Source organism: Harpegnathos saltator, unplaced genomic scaffold, assembly GCF_003227715.2.
Source record: "Harpegnathos saltator strain DR-91 unplaced genomic scaffold, Hsal_v8.6 scaffold555, whole genome shotgun sequence".
Lineage (NCBI taxonomy): Eukaryota > Metazoa > Arthropoda > Insecta > Hymenoptera > Formicidae > Harpegnathos > Harpegnathos saltator.
The window spans coordinates 270,559-293,161 of NW_020230377.1; the positions used below are offsets into that span (position 1 = coordinate 270,559).

The 22,603-nt window shown below is 46.2% G+C and overlaps 3 protein-coding genes across 5 annotated transcripts; 1 reads left to right on the forward strand and 2 right to left on the reverse strand.

The window, feature by feature from the left end:
* Positions 1-83: 83 nt before the first annotated feature.
* LOC105182281 (ATPase WRNIP1) lies at positions 84-2,313 on the reverse strand. The gene is made up of 4 exons (XM_011139613.3): positions 1,832-2,313; positions 740-1,568; positions 443-670; positions 84-362 (listed from the first exon to the last, which is right to left on the reverse strand). The coding sequence occupies exons 1-4, from the start codon at positions 2,210-2,212 to the stop codon at positions 349-351; spliced, it is 1,452 nt and encodes a 483-aa protein (XP_011137915.1). The 5' UTR covers positions 2,213-2,313; the 3' UTR covers positions 84-348.
* Positions 2,314-2,582: 269 nt separating this feature from the next.
* LOC105182280 (uncharacterized protein At4g17910) lies at positions 2,583-5,285 on the forward strand. The gene is made up of 2 exons (XM_011139612.3): positions 2,583-3,173; positions 3,250-5,285. Exon 2 carries the CDS (start codon positions 3,272-3,274, stop codon positions 4,877-4,879), a length of 1,608 nt encoding a protein of 535 aa, XP_011137914.1. The 5' UTR covers positions 2,583-3,173; positions 3,250-3,271; the 3' UTR covers positions 4,880-5,285.
* Positions 5,168-9,750, reverse strand: Eogt (EGF-domain O-GlcNAc transferase). 3 transcript variants are annotated; one of them, XM_025303545.1, is made up of 11 exons: positions 9,119-9,749; positions 8,713-9,042; positions 7,822-8,028; positions 7,486-7,634; positions 7,242-7,405; positions 7,032-7,152; positions 6,808-6,961; positions 6,503-6,703; positions 6,280-6,413; positions 6,019-6,121; positions 5,168-5,633 (listed from the first exon to the last, which is right to left on the reverse strand). In XM_025303545.1, the coding sequence occupies exons 2-11, from the start codon at positions 8,890-8,892 to the stop codon at positions 5,370-5,372; spliced, it is 1,677 nt and encodes a 558-aa protein (XP_025159330.1). In that variant the 5' UTR covers positions 8,893-9,042; positions 9,119-9,749; the 3' UTR covers positions 5,168-5,369. The 3 variants fall into 3 exon arrangements, with proteins under 3 accessions (XP_025159330.1, XP_025159331.1, XP_025159329.1); XM_025303546.1 differs by having other exon boundaries at positions 7,032-7,149; positions 8,713-9,750; XM_025303544.1 differs by having other exon boundaries at positions 8,713-9,749.
* Between the last annotated feature and the right edge of the window lie 12,853 nt (positions 9,751-22,603).

Here is a 22,603-nt window from a genome sequence, read left to right on the forward strand (position 1 = left end):
TTAACCAATAGCCGTCGCTCTACGCACAGCTTTTAACGTCATTGGTCGATCGAGAGTTGCGCGCCAATATGAAACGTCTCGAGTTTAACGATTTCACAATGTTAACGTGTAATATGCTGGAATCATTAGGATTTCCTTACAAAGCACTGACAAATGCACATATGTTATTAACAATGGTTAAACAAAAGTATTTGATAATTATATAACAATTTCTGTAACTTTAACTGAAGAGTATAGAGAAAATATTAATTATGCAATTATTAATACACGCAAAAGTATGTTTTCCCCTTGAAAAAGTTTACATCGTAACTGCTGAGGTAGAAGAGTCTTCTTTTGTAACTTGCCTTATTAGGTGGAACAATCTACGAGAGAAGAATAATAACGAGGTTTATGGTGGAATTCAGAAACATAACGGATGAATAAAATATCGAAGAGGACAAACCAAGGCTGTGTAGCTTTGTTGCTTCCCTTGAATCAAGTCTCATGTGCAATGGTATGTTGGGTTGAGGGCCTTTGCATTCCAAGATAATTTTTTCGGCTGCTTTTAACGCATTGTATACTGATCGAGACTTTGGTGCTTTTGCCAAATAAACAGTACATTGCCCTAAAAGTACGTCGCACTCGGGCATGCCAATCATTTGACACCCATGCATTGTATGGACAGCTATACCTAAATGTTCAAAACATTTTATTTATACACACTTGTATTCTTATGTGACAAGTATATTTCACTTCTTACCCAAGGCGTCTGGATCAGCTAGACCAATATCTTCGCTAGATATCCTAACTAGTCGCCTTGCAATGTTTACCGGATCCTCTTTGGCAGCCATAATTCTGGCCATCCAATATAGTGATGCATTTACTTTACCAGCTCTTATTGATTTATGAAGCGCAGAATATATGTGGTGACTCTGACTGCTTTCTTCATCAGAGAGCAGATGCGTTTGTATTAAATATTTTCTCACATCTTTTACAGTTATTTTGAAATCGTTGTTACATGATGTCCTTAATTTATCTGGTTCTTTTGCAAGTACTGCCAATTCTAACGTATTCAAAGCAACATGTGCATCACCATCGCATGCCTCCGATAACCACTGTAATGTTTCTTTGTCAATATGAAATTTAGAGTTTAAAGTAGGATAAAACATAGTATGGTCTCTGTGATTCTCCCCTCCTGTATCAAATACATTTTCATTTATATATCCTATTGCTTTATGAAGAATCTCCTTTATGTTAGATTCCATTAATTTATATAACATAAACACACGGCAGCGACTTAATAAGGCCGGATTCAAACTGTAGGATGGATTTTCAGTAGTACATCCAATTAAAGTAATTGTCCCTGCCTCTACATGTGGCAAGAATATATCTTGTTGAAGCTTGTTGAAACAATGAATCTTATCCATAATCACTACAGTCTTGTATCCAAATTTGGACTTATTTTGTGCAGTGGTAACGGCATCTCTTACATTTTTCACACCAGAGTTGGCTGCAGATAAGCGTACAATATGTATGTTATTACCCGTTGTTTCCTTACTCAAGCATTCTATTACATTGGTCAATGATGTCTAAAATATAAATTATATGTAATTATTATAACATAACGAGTATATTGGCAGTTTGGTAACAAATTTATTAGATAAAGGATTGGAAGTAGAAGCCACACGAATGGAATCTACCATATATTTTAATTTACTATATAACTTCATTCAAATGCACATAAACAGTTACAGAACTACAAATCATATCGCGTTCCTGTTATCAATCTGCTATAGATATTCTAAAAAATCTGTCTCAGCAAATCTGTGGTAGAAAGAAATTGCAATTTTACCTTTCCACACCCAGGTGGACCCCAAAATATCATACTGGGAATTTCTCTTTTTTCCAACAAGCGCCTTAGAACAGTACCTGGGCCAATTATTTGTTTTTGTCCAATATAATTTGCAATAGACATTGGCCTCATTTTTTCAGCAAGTGAAACACGTTTCTCACTTAATGTCTCTAATGGTATCTTTGAATGTTTCATAAAACCTTTAGATATAGACGAGCTTTCCATAATGTTTGGCACTTGATTGGTACGTGCTTTAAATTTTTTTATTTGGTTGCTCATCTCAGAATCTTCTTCAAAAGGAAACGACCTCTTAACTTTAATTTCTATGAGATTCGTTCTTTCTTCACTGCTACATTTTTTCTTATGCACAGGATACTGCATATCTATCTACTCAAGAACTTAATATGATTAATGAATACATTATATAGCTAAAAAAATAGATGAATTGATGTATCATTTACTTGATACCATATAAACTAATTATTTTATTTTTTCCAATAGAAAATTATTCTTTGGCGATTCAATGAGAGAATTTTAGAATATAAAACTTTGGTGAAATTCACTGAGATTCATTCCTTCCACAAATCAAATCTTGGGATAGTTGGATAAAAGTAAAGTTTGGTTAAGTACAAACGATGAATCGATGCTCGATTCTTCTCTCTTTCTTACACGATCGATTATCTTCTCGATATTTTTTAATTCGACCAGTTTCTATGTTAATATTTTTTTTCTTAATTAAATTACAAAATTTCGCTAAACTTGTCATACACATCGTGTATTTATATGCTATATACATATTTTGTTTGAATTGAAATCTGTCCACTGTTTATCGGGTCAAAACTGTTATTTCTCGTTGACAAAGAAAAAAAAGGTTTCCTTCATCCACTAGACAGATATTCTCGATCGTGCTAATGAAGAATAAAGGATTCGTTTTCTTTTTTTCGGTGGTAATACTATTTAAAAATAAAAATTCCGGCTGACCTGTTATTGACAGATCGCGCTACGACCTTAATCTATCTGTAGGTTTATTTTTTTATTGCTAAACTGGCTGCGCACTAACTTGCACTTATTCTCTTCTCCTCTCCCTTTCACCAACTCCTACATATATATCTATTTCTTTTTACGTTCTCTGAGTGTACACTAGTTCAGCGATAAGAAACAGATCTCTTATTGCACGAAATCTGATTAAAAGAGGCAAATGCTGCCATCTGTTGTAATATGAGCGTGCGCTAGACGCACGTCAATCTTCCGTGCTATAAAGCAGCATCATGTAAGGTACATTCGTCGCTCACGTCCTGACGGAACGGATTAACGAATTAACGCTGAGATTACACTCGCAACAGTAAGTTCCGTTGCATCAGGTATGTCTTGTTGTATCAACTGCGGTAAAACTATAGTTAGGCTGGGAACATTCGTAGAAGTTCGATGTTTCCGTAAGCAATGGCAATGGCGTCGCCGGCGAGCGAGGAGCAATACCGACGCGAGCAAGAAGCGTTCGTTTCCAATCATGGAGGAACGACGCCGCAGGAAATTATTTACACGCTTCTGCCGAACGTTTGCGGTGTCCTGTTGACTACGACGATTCTGGCAGTCTTTCGGGATTACACTCACAGGAACGTCCGAGTCGTCATAGAGTTCGTATTAACTGTTATCCCGAGTATCCTGTGCTGTACCATACTGTCGGGATACGTCGGCACCGTGTGCGTCGTAATGATATTAATTTCCGCAGCGAATATATCAGTGCTCGGAATTAAGGGAAAGGGAACCGTTCGTAAGGGAACCAATTTCCTCGGCTTACCTATGCGGCCGGTTACCGGCAAGAGACCCTTCATAACCAACTTTCGCGCGTTAACCAATATAATTACTGCAATTTGTATATTGGCCGTTGACTTCCGAATCTTCCCCCGGAAGTTCGCCAAAACAGAAGCGTTCGGACACAGTTTGATGGATACGGGCGTCGGGCTGTTTATATTTGCTAACGCGTTGGTCGCACCAGAGGCTCGTGATCTGTCTAGCCATCGTCAGGCGGGCTTCCGTGAAACTTTAACGAAAAATATGAAGAATTGCATTCAGAGTTGTCTGCCTCTGTTGTTGCTAGGGTTCGGACGTTTTGCGATTGTGGAGTGCATAGCGTATCAGAAACATGTCACCGAGTACGGAATTCATTGGAACTTTTTTCTAACGTTGGCTTTGGTGAAACTGTTCACTGGCATGATTACCAGTACCATCAACTCCGAGTATTCGCTGTTCTCAGGCATTTGGATATTAGGGATGCATGAGTACATTATGAGTACGACAGGCTTAAAGGCGTGGGTCTTGAGCAATGAGCCAAGAAACGACTTCTTTTCTGCCAATCGAGAGGGCCTAATTTCCATACCTGGTTATGTAGGATTGTACTTTATTAGCGTAGCCGTTGGCAGATTGATACATTCGACATATCGAAATGCAGAGAGAGAGTACACGTTACAGCATACTCACAAGGATGTTTCTGTGAAACTGTTTGGTTTCCAGTTGGACGCGAGCTACAACGAGTCTATGACGTTGTGCATTAAGTTATCTCTGATATCTGCACAAGCTTGTATCGCGACACTGTTCTGTGATATGTATTTCAACGTCTCAAGAAGACTAGCTAATGTCGGCTACTGTACGTGGATACTGACGTTAACGACTATTCTGCTTACTCTCCTGTTACTTGTAGAGATCGTGCTAGACATAACCGATTACGCGGCGAGCGAGTCACACGTTGAGAGCAAGACGGAGAGATTGCGTAGGTATTTCCGATTGAACCTAAAGAAATGTGTGGAAAGTAAGAGAGACGGGGACAAAGAGTGCGTGATCAGGAGAACCTTGGAGATCTTCGATGCCATCAATTACAACGGCCTATTTTTCTTCCTCCTCAGTAACCTTTTGACTGGTCTCGTTAATATGTCGATGTATACACTGTACGCGCAACAAACGGTGGCTCTATCGATATTAGTCGTATACATGGCTGTGAGTGTATCTTCAATATTGATACTTTATAGGCTACAGATATCGTTTAAACTGTAACATGTATATACGAAATTGTAACAATTTTATTCTGGTGGATTCACGACCTCTGGTTTATCTTCTCGATCGTACCAGATGCGCTATTCTTCCACGAGCACCGTTGTATGAAATGAAGAGGTGCTATTTTGCGATATTTGTAACCGGGGAAAGAAAGAAGCTGTTTCTCGTGCAGATTACATTCCATATCGCCGAGCAGATATATGTCTGTCGTGTGTGTATCACCAAGTATTACACAAAACATGATGTGAATTAAATATCATAAGAATTGTAAGAGAGAATACTGCCAAGTGCAACTCACACATATCAACGTTTATTACGTACTTGTTATTTATTAATTAAAATAAGTATGTACATTTTTCCTCTCGTATAAAAATAAGTAAAAGGAATGTTCCCGGTAACAAATTTACCTAGTACATGTTTAAATCACACCATCCATCGTTTTTTACTAGCGTATTTTGTAATCGCTCTTATTTAGTACCTAAATCACCGCTCATAATTCATCTTTGGACAATACACTCGACTTTTGTCGTAACCGAATTACTTCTTCCGTATTAGGAGTTCGTGTTGGTCCTGTGTCACTTGTCGATTTCGTTCCATTATGCTCTTCAGCATAAACATTGTCCTCGAGAAACTTCTTGAATGCATTATGATGCTTTACATGATTTCTCGCAAGCGACACGATTCTCAGGAATTCCTTGACGTCGAAGCTGTAGTTCGTGAATTTTGCATGAGCTCCGCCGTCAGGATGCGTCCCCTGTAAATTAATTGTAATGATAATGACGACGAGAATAGATTATGGTAACTTAACACAGTATGCTAATTTAACACGGTGTAGTAATAATAATTTCTCAGAAAGACATTGAACTCTGATTGAACAAGCGTACGTTCCAAGCGTCTCACGAAGAAGACGCTGCGGGGAAATCGTCGAAGAATCGCAGCTCACGGACGGTTCGAACTAGCCCAGGACATGCCCGATCGTTAGACAAAGTTTAGTTGACGAGCTTAATATGATTTTCGACCGTCAACTCTCAGGACTGTGCTCGTCTCTCGACGAGTTCTCGGCTCCAACCAAGAGGAGACCGAATATTAAGATGACAAATATTGTCGAATTGCAGATTGCTCTGGCAAAATGAACGTACCGGATCCTGCTGCACTAATTTCGATGAATTTTCCCACGTGAAGTATTTCACACCTCTCAGCCGTGCAAGATCCTTGTAGCAGTTGGGATCCTCGCAATTGTATCTGAGGATAATAATTCAAACGCATCGTATCGCGATATACGACATTTTGGAGATCGTAATTGATGAAGAAGACACATCGCAATCGCGAGAGTATACCATGTTTCTCAGGATAAATCAACATTTTGGAAAACAATAAGCAATATTTTTGAAGCGACTTACATCTCGAATACCGCCGCCCAATCTGGTAGGAACATCAAATGCGTCAGTCCAGCGCCATGCATGCCGATATAAATGTCGGAATTCTTCGTAATTTCCAACTGCTCTTTGAACGACACATTCTTATTGTACACCACCTGCGAAAACAGATTAATCGTAGGACAAATTACAGCGTAGCGTATTAGAGATTACTATCAGCTGTTTGCCTCGGTTGCCAAAGTTTTACCTTTCTAACTTCGTACTCCGGGTTTTCTCGCAAAGCTTTCACCAACTCATCCTCGTTCAAGATCTTTCTGTAGCGAGTGTCCCTGCTCAACAGTGTAACGTGGATCCTTCGATCCTTCCTTTGATGAAGAGGTATCCGAAGTCGGTGCAGCACATGATCGCCAAAGGCTTTGAACAATCCCGACTTTTCACAGCCATAAATCTAAAAAAAATATATATATATATACGTATATATAAACGCTCTTAATGAGTTATCTTTCTTCGGATATGGAGTATTCTTAGTGAAAGAATATACAATAGCAGTACAAGTGGCGTGTTATAATAAAGGCCGAATATCATTCGCGGCAACAAGGGAAACACTAGATTCCTGAAGCACACGATCTTGCCTCGGAAGGTTTTCAGGTCCCACAGTGGATTTCTCGTGAACACGTCGAAGGTGTCTTGGAACGCCGACCGATAACTGAAAGCAAATTATAGATATCTCGATATCTAACGGCTCGTGGGCTTCGTTTTACGTTCGTGTCAGTTACCTATAACTTTCCCAGATCATTATGTGATTGTCAGTGTCGAAGGCGGATGGGTGCGAGAGATTCACGTGCAATGATGCGTACAAGTTGAAGAAGTCGCAAAAGTGATGATACATATTTACTACTAAAAACAAAGCGCGACTTTAACAGGGTGACGAGCGTGGATCGCGACTTGTTCGGAAGAATCTCTTTGGCAAACGTCCGCTAACTCACTGGCATCTATCTTCATGATGAACGTGGGCTTCTCGATGACCACGTCGCAATCGCCATGGATGATTGGCCGACGGGTCAGTTTGCGGAAGTATCGCAGTTCGGGTCCCCACGATTGCAGCGGGCTGATGTGATCCGCATTTTCCTGCAGTCTCCTTTCGTTCAGCCTGATCGCAGAAGAGAGAGTTAGACACTTTCGAATTTCTCGCGCAGCTGATTTGCTCTGCTCGCTCTGATATTCACTTACGTGCAGTAGCCGCCTATTTGACCTTCTTTTAACACGTCCATTTTATAACGTATAGGTTCCTTCCGATCCAACAGATCCGTGAAGTTCAGCATTATATTTCTCGCCCTGCAGAACCTCATATGCTCCGAACACTCCAACGATGAATCCTCCTGAAGAATCGAGCACGAAGAATTGAACGAAGCAGGATCGACACAATTTGTGCGCAAAATATGAATGCAAGAGACGGTAGAAACAGATATACGCGAAAAATCCGATCGGACTTTCGTTCGAGCTACTTGATTTTTATTTCCATTCCACATGCGATTTCGGATTCCCATTACGATGCGGTGAGCTTACCACGAATAACGGTTCGCACAATAGCATCATCTCTTTCCTCTGATCCCGTACGTATCCAAAGTCGCCTTGCGCGTAATATGTATCCTGTTGAGCCTTTTTCGTCGTGACCCATCCTTTGTGATCGCCTGGACAGTGCGGAATGGAAAAAGAATTTTCCGCTTTGCAATCTTGCTCGTAGCCCCAACAGGCTTTGGTATCGACGATATTCTGAAATATATGGAAGAATTAACCAACAAGTGGACGAATAAATGAATGAAGAATTTATTTATGTGCATTTATTTGCATTCGTTTGCCAGATGTTAGGAATGCATTTATTTATTAAAAGGCTTTCCCAGGGAAAGTTTTTCCGGAATAAAATGTACGATATACTGCATATATTCGTAAATATTCCATAAAAGGTACACGAAAGAATTGTACATAAAATATCTAGAAAAATACGTAAGTAAAGTATATAACGCAAATCGACGCTCCATAATTCAATTCGAGAGTGAAACATCGTCGGAAATATATTCAGAGAAGCGACCTGGCAGATGTGTTTAGAGAAGCAACATTCAAAAATAAAGAGCGAGGATAGTGGCGCGAGTTTGAGCGTAATTCATTGGGACGTATTAATAGTTTGTTTTATCGTAAATACATAGAACGTATAGAAGATTTAGTCTGAATTATCATGAAATAAAAAGAAAAGAAAATGCCAAAAATTTAACAATCGAGAGAAATTGTAAAAGAATCTCCCCTGTAACAAAAATGCAAATACAAGTTTGATCCTAGATCAATTGTCCAAGAAAGTTGCTCTCTCGCCGAGCTTATGAATAAAAATTTTGCACAATGTCTGTATTAAAAAAAAAAAAAAAAAGTGAAAGTCCAGAAAGGAAAATTAAAAACGAATCTTACCTTATATGGACACGCCGCATCGTTGCGGCACTTTTCTGCTACCGTGGGAAAAGAATTGAGATAGCACTTGACGTGATCATGCGGTAGATTAATGTCTATGTAATTGCCGCCAATGGCAGTGGCCGTGAGTACAAACACCAATGATACAGGATGAACCGCAAGCAACGTCCTCATGATCATTGTGTGAGATAAAAGCACCGAAACGGACTATTTCGAGGCGTTCGTCCTCAACTACGAGTCGCACAATGTGAATGAAAAACCAACCGCCTGTGAAGGTGGGTGTATGACCTCATCTACTGTATTCCGTCACAACTACACGCGCCCGGGCACCTACACGTGGAAGTCACTCGTGAAGGAGAAGTGAGAGGTGAGATGCTGAAGATGTGTAAGATATGAGTCAGCTTACATCATAGAAATTGCACTGGCTTGCCTTGAGGAAACCCACGGAGAAGCTTTGATATTCGCTTATATTCTCTAGTAAATAATATACCGGCGTTCTCGCGCTGTCTCTGTGTTGGTCTGATCGATAATGCAGCACCGTCTGGGAATGGAGCACGCGAGGATACAAGATAACTCTTGTTGGATTTGCGGTCGCGAACGAGCTTACTCACTTTAATCGTAGTTCCCTAATGAGAAGCATCAAAGCCGACTTGTCTGTCGTGCACAGAAGACGAGAGAGAGAGAGAGAGAGAGAGAGAGAGAGAGTTTCTCGTTTCTGCATCTGATTATGTCTCTTACGCCGTCAGCTGTGTATAATCATGTCGCATGTTCCCAACATGGCTGTACGCACTGTCACTGTCAAGGATATCTTATCTGTGAGCACAAACACACCGAATGGTATCTTCGCGGCGATTAAAATAGTCGTACTGGAACGAATCGTCGAGATTCGGCGTATCCCACGGCACTTTCCAGGCTTACTACCTGACGCAACGCAACGAGTCCACCGTCTGCAGGTCGTAGTTTGAATCTTCGAACCGTAACGCTTTGCTGGCTTTGTGTTGTGGCACGTGAGAAAGTAGTCTTGGCTGGTTTGGGTCCATCTATAGGTTACCTCCCATTACATGGCCCACATGGGAAACCCTGTGATCTACGGAGTGTCGATAAAGCAGGAAAAATGAAATAATCGTTACCTTGTGTCGATATGTTAGCTCCTATCGATGTGCTACCTTGCATCGACATTTATTCTTTATTCCTGTATTATCTGTGACTAATAAGAGAGAGGATAGAAGTTGGTAACATAAAAAAAATTTGTAAAGAAATAAAATTTCGGTTCGCATTTATAATATTAGTAATACTAAAATGTCGGAAATTTAATTTCTTTACCTTTTCAACCCGTATAATCCGTTAAATATTCAAGTACGGATCTAAGAAAATGTTGAGAATTCCGAGAAAGAAATTTTTGTCGGTGAAGCTGTTGACGCGCAACATGATTTTTTTTTTCAAATCGACGCGACATTTCGACGCGAGTGCCAAATTTAATAGTTTTGCAATTGCATATTTTTCATTGTCCTTACAAATATCAACTAACGTCACAAACAGCTAACGGCGACAAGTTTCTTAAAAATATTACCTTCTCGACCATCCTTATTTATCAATACGTTTCTATCGCGGAGCTTTTTGCCAAGATATAGAAATCATCATTCTGTAATCAACGGAACGAATACAAAGAAGCTTCGCCAGAAGCCAGGATCATTGTTTAATTTCGAGCAACGACCTCCGTTATCCGCCCAATTCTTACGTTTCTTACGTAAAGCGAAAGCAGGCTCTCGATACGCCGACGAAACGCACCTTATGCTAATCCCCGCGGGATACGTCAAAAACGATTTCGAACGTATACGGAAGAGACAGTTCGATCCTCCTCTCTAGGCGTGGCTGCGGCTGAGATCCTATCTTCTGTGTTTATACGATTTTGCTCGCCAGAGAGAGGTACGATTTGAATCTAAGGGTCGCCGCATTCGCCGGCGCTCGAACACACCGGCGTTCGAGTCCCACACTCCGCTAGGCATAAAGGTCCTTACGTAATCTGGAAGACTCGGATATCAGCTGCGGTTCTCGTTAGTCCCGCAGGTGTCTTTCTCGGTTCACGGGAGATCGTTGCGATGCAATTAAAGCTACGTCCGCGCGACGGCGAAAGGAGCACGGATTCAAATCTGCGGAACTTATCAGCTCCGCCACAGAGACACCCATTGTTCCCTTTTCTCTGCTGCTCGTCGACGTCGCTGCCGACTCGGATTAACGGACACCCTCCTTGCGCATTGCGCAAGCGAGCCTTAAACGTTCCGTCGCGCAATAGTCCGGGTGCACGGCTTGACTATTGAAATATTGTGGCACGATGAGTCCTCTCTCTCTCTCTCTCTCTCTCTCTCTCTCTCTCTCTCTCTCTCTCTCTCTCTCTCTCTCTCTCATTTTCCTCTTTCCTTCTCCTACGTGTGATCTCGATCTCGTTTGACCGCGGGCGAGCGACCAGCTGACTGCGACCGGCGCGATCAGACGCGAAACGGAGGATCGTCCTCGCCACTATCCGCCTTACGTATTCGAGTAAATCGGCATCGGGTCCCGCGGGCCAATCACGATGATCCACAAATCAATGCTAATCGATGCGAGAGGATCGAGATACAGCGGAGAGCAGCATCGGGACAATAGCGTCGATATCTTCGGCGTCAACCTGCCGTAGCGTGACCCGGAAATGGATCCCTCCTCGTTGTACGCGCGCGCGCGCGCGCGCTAGTTTTGTGTATTTATATTGTATGTATAACTTATTCGCGCGTGGATATGTGTGTGTGTGTGTGTGTGTGTGTGTGTGTGTGTGTGTGTGTGTGTGTGTGTGTGTGTGTGTGTGTGTGTGCACGAGAAGGTTCCCCGCTATCTGTGTACGTAAAAGCACGTAGTTTATCGGTATATGTAGATTGCTCGGCCGACTCTGGTAAGGACACACCGGCTTGCCCGAGCACGGATTGCCGCGGCAGATAGATCGAAAGAACGATCTACATCGATCACGATCGCATCACCCCGACCCTCAACCCGGTGCGGTCGCAACGGTACCTTGTGCTCGCTATTTATACCGTTGCGCTCAACTTTATTTCTGCCTGCGGATCTTTTGTCGTCGCGGCTCCCGCGGATGCTCTCTCTCTCTCTCTCTCTCTCTTTTTTGCCGCCGACGTCAATTTTCACGAAGAGCTACCCTTCGCGTTTGCTCCCAATTTGACCGCTGAAAAGATCGCACGCGCGCACGCGCGCTTATAAATATCTGTATAAATTACCTGTGAGAATCGGATTTGCAATGAAAAAGTGTTTCCACGACTGGATCGGTGAAGGAAGTTTTGCATTGATTGTGGGAAATTTTTCGCTGCAAAATCCGCAGTGAGCGTAAATCCGACATGCTTTCTCCCAGCGAGATTCTAGCGACATAGGCGCGTGTTTTACGACGCTCGTAAATCGAGTCATCGGCTATAAGTGCAACACCTCCGTCGACTGCACCTCCAAAGAGTACGTCAGCACGCCAGATTGAGAGAGCGGGGAAAAAGAAACACGAGCGACGTATGCAAATGCAATTAAACGTAGCGAGCTCATTGTCGCGTCGCGGAGGTATCGGAAAACATGCGATCCGCGAATAAAACCGGTTTACAACCCTGAAACGAGCGGCGCTATTAAAGCTGGCGTATACACGCGGTTATGACCATTGAGAGCGCTGATTACCGTCGTTTGAGTCGTCACGGCGATCGTTTTACCATGTATATCCGCGCACGCAGCGCAGCGCCCATAAACGTGGGTTCTCTCCCTCGGCGTCGCGCGGCCGGTGACGTATCGCGCGCCAGATTGATTTCGTGACGCGTGACTTTGCGCAACGTTTGATAAACTGGAGCCGAGCGTTTCCGCAGAAACGCATGCGGCGTGCGCACGCGCGTTAATACGAGCGCCGTGACATCGGCGTAACCGTCGAACCGTCGCCGCCGCGTTGGCGCCACGTGTCACCGCGGCGGTCGCCGGCCGGTGTCAACCTACGCGAAAATCAACGCTATAATGTTCTCCCCATAGAGACCTCGCGCTGTTCCTCCCGTCGCCGTCGCCGTCGCCGTCGCCGTCGCCGTCGTCGTCGTCGTCGTCGTCGTCGTCGTCGTCGGAGAAAATCGCGGGGGCGAATCGCGTCGCATTGCGGCTCGCAAAAGCGCGACGCGCCTTGCGAAACGAGAACGCGCCGCGGGTCACCCACGCGACGGAAAAAAGCCCGCCGCGACGAACGCAAGTACCCCCCGGATGTTGCAATGCCCTCGGCAAGGGCATGCCGGAAAGAAGTGCACAGGCCGCGATAGTTATGGGAAAAGGTTTCGCGCGCGCGTGCGCGCGCGCATCGACCTGCGCGAAACGTAAAGCGCCGTATATTCTTCCGCGGATCTACCTGCGTCTTTTCTCTCCGCCACCCACGTGCTCATTTGAATACGTATCCAGGCGTAAAGTATGGCGATTGTCGTCTTTCCCTGGCGGACAGAATCGCGAGTTATCGAAAGACAATGCTCTCTCTCTCTCTCTCTCTCTCTCTCTCTCTCTCTCTCTCTCTCTCTCTCTCTCTCTCTCACACGCGTCGGGCCTCGGACGTTACGTCGCGCGCTCGCGCGCGCCGCTTGACGAGTTGCGCGGAGGTGACTTATTACCGCCGACGCGCGACGGTGATTACGGCGTGTACGTCGTCGATCAAGCCGAATCAACCGAGTGTTGAGCGTTCGCGCGGGATCGTTGACGCGGCCAAACGTGAGAGACGGAAAGCGTGGAAAATCGACCAACGAGCGAATGTAAATCAATGTAAATCAAGCAGCGGCTCGAACGTGCTCCGATGAGTGTGCCGCGCTGGCTCTCTCTCTCTCTGTCTCTCTCTCTCTCTCTCTCTCTCTCTCTCTCTGTTCCTCTCGATTTCTGTCCGCCGACAGACGATAGGAGATAACAAGTTATTTCTCGGGGATCAATAAACCGTGATTGGATCCGCCAGCGTTTCGAATTATGCACGCTCGAATTCCGGCGAGTCTAAGCCGACCGGCGCTACGAAATTGCCCGACGGCGCTCGCGCCGAAGAAAGCCCGTCCGTCTCGCACACCGGCTTCCTCGTTAGCGACTCCAGACTAATCGCTTAATTAATAGATGATAAATGTTTGCAATTCCAGCGCGGCGAGGCACGCAGATCTCGGCGCGTACCTCGTTACCGGGCCCAATTAATTACGATGCGGGGCGATTAAATGCGCGAAGCCGCGTCGTCGATCCGCCGCGCAACAACGAGACGTTTCGTTTCTCCGTGTCTCCCGCCGTTCCTCCTCGCCGTTCCACCTCGGCAGGGAGAGGTCCTCCTCGAATTTTCTTCGTGACTCGGCGCGCAGGATTTATTTCCACGTGTCGGCGGGGTCACCGGGTCACCGCGGTTCCTGATGTCGCGAGCGTGCAAGTAACGCGCGAAGCTTAAAATATAGCATGAGGGCCGGCGAAGTGGGTTTAAGGTTTCGCCCATAGGGACCTTTAATTCAGGAACTACTACTTTCGAAAGAGCGCGCGGCAACAAATAACTCGCGCCCGACGTCGGAGTGTACCGAACGTTAGCCTTCTTCTCTCGCGTTAATTCGATACGAAGAAAAAAAAAGAAAAAAAAAAGAGGGGAGAGGCAAAACGGAAGAGAAGGCGCGCAAGTGGGACAAGTTTTTTACATAGCGAGCGTCATTTCACTTCGCGCTCGCGTACGCGACAATGTCAATTTTCTCACGAGAACTTCTCGCGCACGCGCGCACGCGCGCACGATGGCCGCGCGTGACATCCAAGTCGGAATTTCGTCGGGAATGTCGTTGGCCGTCGGACAAGGTGTCCTCGACAACGCGGACGATGACAAAGCGCAACTGCCCGTTAAATTCCGTGTGTGCCGCGTTTCGAGGTAAAGAAAAGTCACCTTCGGACTGTCGTGCCGTTAGTCGCGCGCGCGAGAGCGCGATCGTAAAACGGGAGTTAGTAATTGGAAATATTAATGAGATGCCACACGCACACGCACAACACACACACACACACACACAAAGCACGGTAGCGTAACAAGCGTGTGCTGTAAACGTCAAAGGGCTTGGCCACATTGTGACGTCCCGGCTGCCGGGTGACAATGTGAGCGCGACTCGCTATCAACGACGTGGCTCGACCGCTAACGAATTATCGTCGCACATCCCTGGTCGATCACGTTGAGACCATAAATCAAAACTTTGTCGTATCTCGCATCTTAAGAGCTCGGCTCGTCTCGAACACAGCCGGCGCATTAACTAGCGCCGCGATAAGCGGATCCTATTCCGAAATCCGTTCGGAGGTACAGTTACGCGCTGGCGGATCTTGCTCTCTCTCTCTCTCTTTCTCTCTCTCCCTCCCTCCCCCTCGCCCCCCCTCTCTCTCTCTCTCTCTGCGCGTCGGCGGCTCCGAAATACTCCGCGGCCGCGGGATGTAATGTCGCGTGTAGCAGTCATGTTCCCCCGTACAGATGTGGAATTATGATATTCGGTCCCGTAATGCGCGTGCCATTTATCATCGCGGTCCTTGCGCGATAGTGAAGAGATGTATCGATAGATATTACGATAGATACGACGGACACGGCGTCAGGAAGTAGCGATTCGTCCGCTGGGACTGCCAGGCGGCCGGGAGGAACCGGTTTGTGACTTGTTAGGAAAATTACTCGGATTCGCACTCGGATGCATTTTGCACTTTCAACGGGCGTCTCTTTCAACGGTACGAGTGACTGAAAGAGGAGCACGGGTTTTCGAGTCGCGTCGTCTCGCTCTGACAGAAATTACGTCGCACTGATCGTCGCGTCTGCAATGCGACGTCACCCGATCTAAGTCCGATCAGGTCGAACGTAAAACTCGCGCGCGTTCCACGAGTTATGCCGGAGTGTCGCCCTGCCGGAGAGTGCAAACCACCCGTGCGAGGGTGCACCCAAGAGTCGCTGCCACGGACCTCTCGTCGTCTCGACGCGAGCTCCTTTTAACAACTCATGGCCGATCCGGCGGACCTTGGCAACGCGGGTACATCTCGAGCGAGAACCGTGAATGCAAGCCGCGCGCGCGGGGTACGCTCGTAAAAAGGTGAACCGGTGACAACCGCTATGACGCGGAATTTACGACGCCGAGGTCACAGCCCAGGTCGAATCGTGAACACCGCGGGACAAGTTGTCGTCGTTCGCAAAAATGCCCCTCCCCGTCGCTTCCATTCCGCCAGCTCGCGGAGGTACGGGCGTCTAGAAGATGGTCAATAACGTCCAGCGGAGATTTCTCTCTCTCTCTCTCTCCCTCTCTCTCTCCCTCTCTCTCGCGGTTATCTCGATCGACCGACCGGCGAGAGAGTCGCCGGGGATCACGTGTCTTCGGGAGGATAATCACGAGGACGGTTGCAACGGGTCTCTTCGGGAATGATTATTATCGCGCGCGCGCAGTTCAGATGATCGCTCAATTTCTCCGGGCCGGTCTCTCCGCGCGAAGTTACTTTCGATGGAATGTCGATCGCTCCGCTTCTCTCCGCTTGTCCGAGACGCATATCATCGCTATGTCGTGTGCGTGGATCCATCTCGCAGACTGTGCTCGCGCGCGAGCGCTCTTACAGTTCCGCCGCGGAAAGCACCGCGGACAGCCGTCGTATTTTTCGCCGAATAAACGAGATCCCGGAGATTTACGACGAGTGAGTTGCGACAGCGCGACTTGGCGCATTGGCGCCGTGCGCGCAACGCGCGAAACGTGTTCGACGGTCTTTTCGAACTTCAGGTTTTGATCAGCGCCAACGACAAGCGGCGATAAAACTCTGCAAAAATCCGAGCAATACAAACCGCCGGCAGGAGGTCTCCTTCTCTCGCTCTCGCTCTCGCTCTCGCTCTCGCGCGCTCTTGCTCTACCACTAACGTCTCTATAATCTACTAGGTTCTCTCGTAAAGCCGATCTCTCGACACGCAGCGCGACACGGAGCTGTTGTGCCCCTCAAAAGAGCAGGATACGTGGCTGCCAGCGGCTCTGCCGCTTTTTTTTACGAGTGCTCCCGGCAAGGTCGCTTTATGCTCATTCTTCGACGCCCACTATCACCGCCAATGACTGTACACCGCACAGCGGCCTTTAATAACCGAGCGCAATTTATCGCTAAAACTACGAGCTTTGAAAAGATCAAGGATCCAGCGCGCGCGGTTTCCAGTCACTTTAATTCCCGCCGCGAATTGGATCGAAATTTTACGAGCGGAACTCACGATACGGCCCCGCGGCATTACCGCCGGGCCCCTTTATGGCGATTCTTTTCTCAAAGCGCCCCAGCCGCAGCCTGTCGTATTTTCGCGCGCATAACGGCCACGTCGTGCGCGCGCGCGCGCGCGCGCGCGCGATCGAAGCGCGATCGCGGCGCGAAGGAAGTGTCCTCGAAGCTTGAGCATAACGATGACATTTGCCGTGTCCCGTGAAACGCCCACGTAAAGCGACGCACGCGAAAGGACGCGCGCAGGTGTGTCCTTCCGCGTGTATCCTCCTTTTTCCGCCGCGCGGCAAACACTTTAAGATTCCTCGCCCCGCTCGCGCCGCCTAGAACCGCCGTTCAGGAATGCGCGCGCGCGCGCGACTTTCTTCGGCTCCTTATGGAAACGCGAGAAGTGTGCGAATCGGTTTCCCGCGATAGCGACGAGAGAAAGAGAGAAAGGCAGCACCGCGCCGGCGAATTCTGCACCTGCGTGATTCCTAGTCGTTGCATATGTGATATCGCGCACGAAAGCGCCCGGCGCAACTTCAGGTGACCTGCATAGTAATTAGTAAATCGGAGAGCCCGGAGGGGGAGCCTGTATTTCTACATCGCGCGGCCGTAACATTAGAATAAGTCTTCCATTAAACGTCGTATTTCACGGCTAATGCGCCGCACTTATATTCAATGGCTCTCTTTTCACGCTGTAAAACGAGGCACGGCCGTGCACGCGGCGCGCTCTCGTCGCTCTCGCAGCGGACCTTCGCGGCCGTCGCCGCGCGAAAAGATCTCGATTTTTCTCCCCCACCCCCCGCTCTCCCCTCGCCTCTTTTTCCTCAGGTCGCGCTACACAATGTGTATACGAGGATAATTGTGATAATTTTGCAATCTATAGGCAACCGGCATAATTTTTCACGGGAAGCCGACGGGGTAAACAATCGGCCGACGTGTCTCAACGAGTCACTCCGATCGGATCGATCTCGCGATTCATGAATATCTGAATAATAACGCGCACGTGTGATAACTGTGAACGATAATCGAAAGTAAGTAAAACGACGCTCGGTACCCCCGGAGGAATGCGGGGGGAGGTGGAGCTCGCTCAGACGGACGTTCATCAGGGCACCGTTTGCGTCGCCGGGGTCACTCGCTGAGGAATTCGGCGACCCAGCGGGTCGTCCACAGGAGTACGCAGAACATTCCGTGTGGCGGGTTCGAGGTGGCAGGGGGAAGGAGGGGTGGGGTGGGGGGGGGCAGAGTCGGCCGTGTCGTGTCGACAACGAAAGCGATTCCGGCCGAAAACTGTTTCACGGCCGAGGAGAGGCTTGCACCGGGTACTCCGGTTATCGGGCAGGATCGAAGGAACAAGGGCGTGCACGGCCATAATCGTGGATCAACTTCTGGCTGCGGACCTGTCCGCACCGTTCCGACCAGTCCGGAACATCGAGTCCACCTATCTACCCTGTATCGCTGGTGAACGTTCTCATATAGGCTCGAAACGACGCGTAACGCAACACGCACGCACGCTGTGCGCGACCGGGGCGTGGCGCGCAATAGTCCTCTCTCTCGAAAACCGCTGATGAAAAGTCGCTCTGACGACGACGCTCTGTTGACGTCGAGCGCCTCTTGACAAGCCCGCCGTGTAGGCCATGTAGCGGAGTGACGTAGGCGCGGAGTAGATTAGGATAATTATAAAGCAATTATTCCCAATACTATTTATTCAGACAGAAAACAGCTGGTTCCATCGAGGTGATTGAATTTCGACTTTAATTTCCAGGTAATTACAACAACGATGCCTTACGCATATATATGTACTAGAGATGTGCGAACTATTCGAATTCGAATCGAATCGAATCGAATCTAATGTAATTCGATTCGATTCGAATCCGAATAATTGGAAAATTTCAAATCGAAGATTCAATTGCGAATAAAATATATTAACGTGCATTATATTTACATGCATCAGGTACAAAACGAGCCATCTGGGCCTGTATATTTGAACCCTTAATTTGTAATTAACTCAACTTATAATTAATAACTTAATTATACATTACCTTAAATATTTAAATATATATTTTACTGTAAGATGATATTACAATATCAATATCCTCTTTAAAATTAAAATCTTCCATCATTATGTGCATGTTTAATAGTCATGTTAAATTTTTTAATGATTCGATTCGATTCGAATTCGAATGAAATTTTGTAGATTCGATTCGATTCGAATTCGAATTAAAAAAATGAGATTCGATTCGATTCTATCCGACATAAAAATTCTTGATTCGCACATCTCTAATATGTACATATATCTAATATGTACGTACGTCGCGCTCGCGAGTGTTTAACATTAAAATCGGTGTATAATTTCTGTATAACTTCTGATAAAAAGAAACTAAGGTAAATGTCCTAGTAATCGGACGTTTAAGCGTAGGTCGTCACAAAAGATACAATACATAATATTAAGAATAGTCTTGATATAAATATTTGCATTTATTCGGAAGCTTAAGATTCCCTCAAGTAGAGGAAAATGATTTGATTAAATCAATATATATATGTCTATTATTAATGAAATATAATTTATACAAGCAATGAAGCGCATTAACGTAGCGAACAATTGAAATAATAACGGTCCAATGTTCAGATATAATTTGTTGCAGTGTCTGACCGCAATTAGAAAATTAGTATGTGCTAACGGGAAATAAAATATAAATACAGATGCTCTATCTCTTAATGAGTTTATCAACGATTGATCATTGTTTATACCAAACCATACTGGTGCGTACTTATTTAGTTTTTATTTTAACACAAAAGTATCAAATTGGGTGTATTTTTTTCCAACTAATTATCAAATATCGGAATGTTTTTTACAATAATTATTACTTTCATTCATTATTGTTAAAATGAATAGTAAATATTTTTTTTCAAAGTGGTCAGATACCGGGACGTTTACCTTATTCAAATTCGCGCAACGACGCGTTTCCCATCTTCATGCTGACAAGTAAACCTCGGGGAACGTCAAACGCCGATTTGTTTCTAATTTCTTATAGTTATTTCTAATGTCAAAATATAAAGAAATCTGTTATCACTTTTAGCTTAAATTAATTTTTTCAAATTTTTCGAAATTTCCAAAGTTTTTGTTCATTTCTTGTTCATTTTTTATCAGATTTTAACGTTAAAACGAGCTTGTTTGCTGGATAGCGAGCCGAAAGATTCGACGTCCAACGTCGAATGTAGCGTAAAACTTTTCAACAATGACGTCAGCCATACTAGATCCGCCATTTTGAATTTTACAAAATGGTTCTGATTCATAATCGGCGACATGTGTGTGCAAGGTTCAACAAATCAGATATATATATATATATATTTTTTTTTAAGAAATATTGTTTTAAATATGTATAAAATAGTGTACTTGTGCAAAACTTGAAAAATTTCGAAAAAATTGAAAAAATTAATTTAAGCTTAATTAAAAATGATAACAGATTTCTTCATATTTTGACATGAAAAATAACTATAAAAGATTGGAAACAAATCGGCGTCTGACGTTCCCCGAGGTTTACTTGCGAGCGTCGGGCGAAGCTAAGGAAAAAAAGTAAACAATGTCACTTGTGCCGCTTCAGTAGAAATAGGTCGCGCGCTAATCTCGATAGTCCTGGTGGCGGAGTGACATGAGCGAACGAGACCGGTGGAACATTGATACTGCGGAGCATGCATGGGCACGCATATAACGGCCAATGGGAACATGATATACCAAACGTCCGACTCATCGTGCCGCGCAATGAGCGACGCACAAAGTGTCATGGATAATTAGGCGAGCCGATGCTCTCGCTGGCGGTATCTTAAGTATCTCCCACCGTGGATAAGTGTGCATTTGATGTTGGCCTTAACGGCCCTTAGAACGCTGGGATTGTATCGCTTAATTAGCTCTACCCTCGGCCGCTATCTCCTTTATGAAATCGTTAAGTGTCCCGCGCGCGCGTGCTTCTTATCGGATGTTTTAAGCCGCCGCCGCCGCGGCTGTCCCGCTCGACTCTTATCTCCGCGCCGACTGCTACTTAGTTAGCCGCTTATACGCACGTCGCTTATTCCGACATAATCGTATTCTCGTCTCTCGGGAAATTGCGCGACGTAACATCCACGGGGCGGCTATTATCAGTTGCCAAACATTGTCCCAAGTCGTGCCCGTGAGGGAAATTCTGCTGCCCGACTAGGCGCAGAGAGAGAACTCATCGAGTCGCTCATCAAGGATCCTTATCCAGGAGGAGGAGGAGGAGGAGGATTCTTTTAATCTGAAACAAATGAGAGATATGCGTGTGATAAATCTGTAATCAGTATCAAAGCGACGATTATACACGTGAAAAAGATGTTCGCAAAAATGCCCAAGTCTCGCATGCGATGTGAAAACGTGAAATTAATATTGCTATAATTTATTTCTACAAACATCTATCAGTGCGCTAAGCACTAAACAATGATACTCGTCGAGACAAATCATTGTAATATCAGTCTCACCTCTGACATCGTGCCCGGGCATCAGATTGCACATTTTCGTGAAGATTATACACGTTGTTTTGCCGCCGTGTCTCTTTGTGCTGTGTGATCCGAAGATCGCGCCTGAAACGGCGATGATCTCCGGGGCGACGTTAACGATACAAACACAGCCGCGCGATTGTCCCAGTTGCGAGCACTTGGCCGCGCTCGTGACGTCTCGTTTGTCTTTCACACCGTTCAACCGCGGTGGTTAACCGTCGCTAATCGGCCCCGATGCATACGAACACGCCACGGATGGGATTCACACGATTGAAATTCGTCACGCCCCGCCCAGCATCTAAACCGAGCTACGGCTATCTCTCTGCCTGTGCGCTGCGGCCTGTACCTACGCCGACGGGTCCGCGCGCGAACGGGTTGACGTGAAAAACCGCCCGGTCATCCTAGAACGTCGAGTGAAATATCAAGGCTGTCGGAGTACCTGGCACGCATTAACCCATTAGGATGACAATGTCCCTCTCGCGCTTTCTCGCGCGCGCGTGCGCGCGCGAGTGCAGTTACGCAAGCTCAGGATCGGTACCGTGAGATAAGAGAAATGGCTTGGTTCACTGGCCGAGAAAGACGCCGGCAAGGTGATTGGAATCCGTTAAACCGTCGGGCACGACCGTTGGAAAGCGCGCGGCCGTAATGCTGCGAGAGCGATCGTCTCTCTCTCTCTCTTCTCTCTCTCTCTCTCTCTCTCTCTCTCTCTCTCATCGTCAACAAGTAGCAACGCGCTGCTCACTTAGAAATTCGCCGCTTTCGAATTAAATCGGCAACACACTCGCTCGCTCGTCGGCCGATTAGATTTTTATCGCGCCGGCCAACATCGCCGATAACACACTCAGGAAAGCTCAATCCTCTTCCCTCTTTCACACGATCTCAGCGTGACGCGGCGAGGGAGGGTGGGGGAGAAGGAGAGACACGGGAGATACCCCGGGATCTACATCCGCGTGTAGATCTTTCCCGCCGAGTCTATGAATCACATAGGCGTAAGAGAGGGAAAAGAGAGACACCGAACACAAAGAGGGTAAGGAGAGAACGCGAATAACAGCGCGGAAGAGACGCGCGCGCGCGCACGCGCGGTGTGAGGAGGTCGCTGCACCGGGACGAAAGAGCGCCGAGAGGGCAAGCCGGGCAAACCGGGGTGGTCTCGACTTCAGCG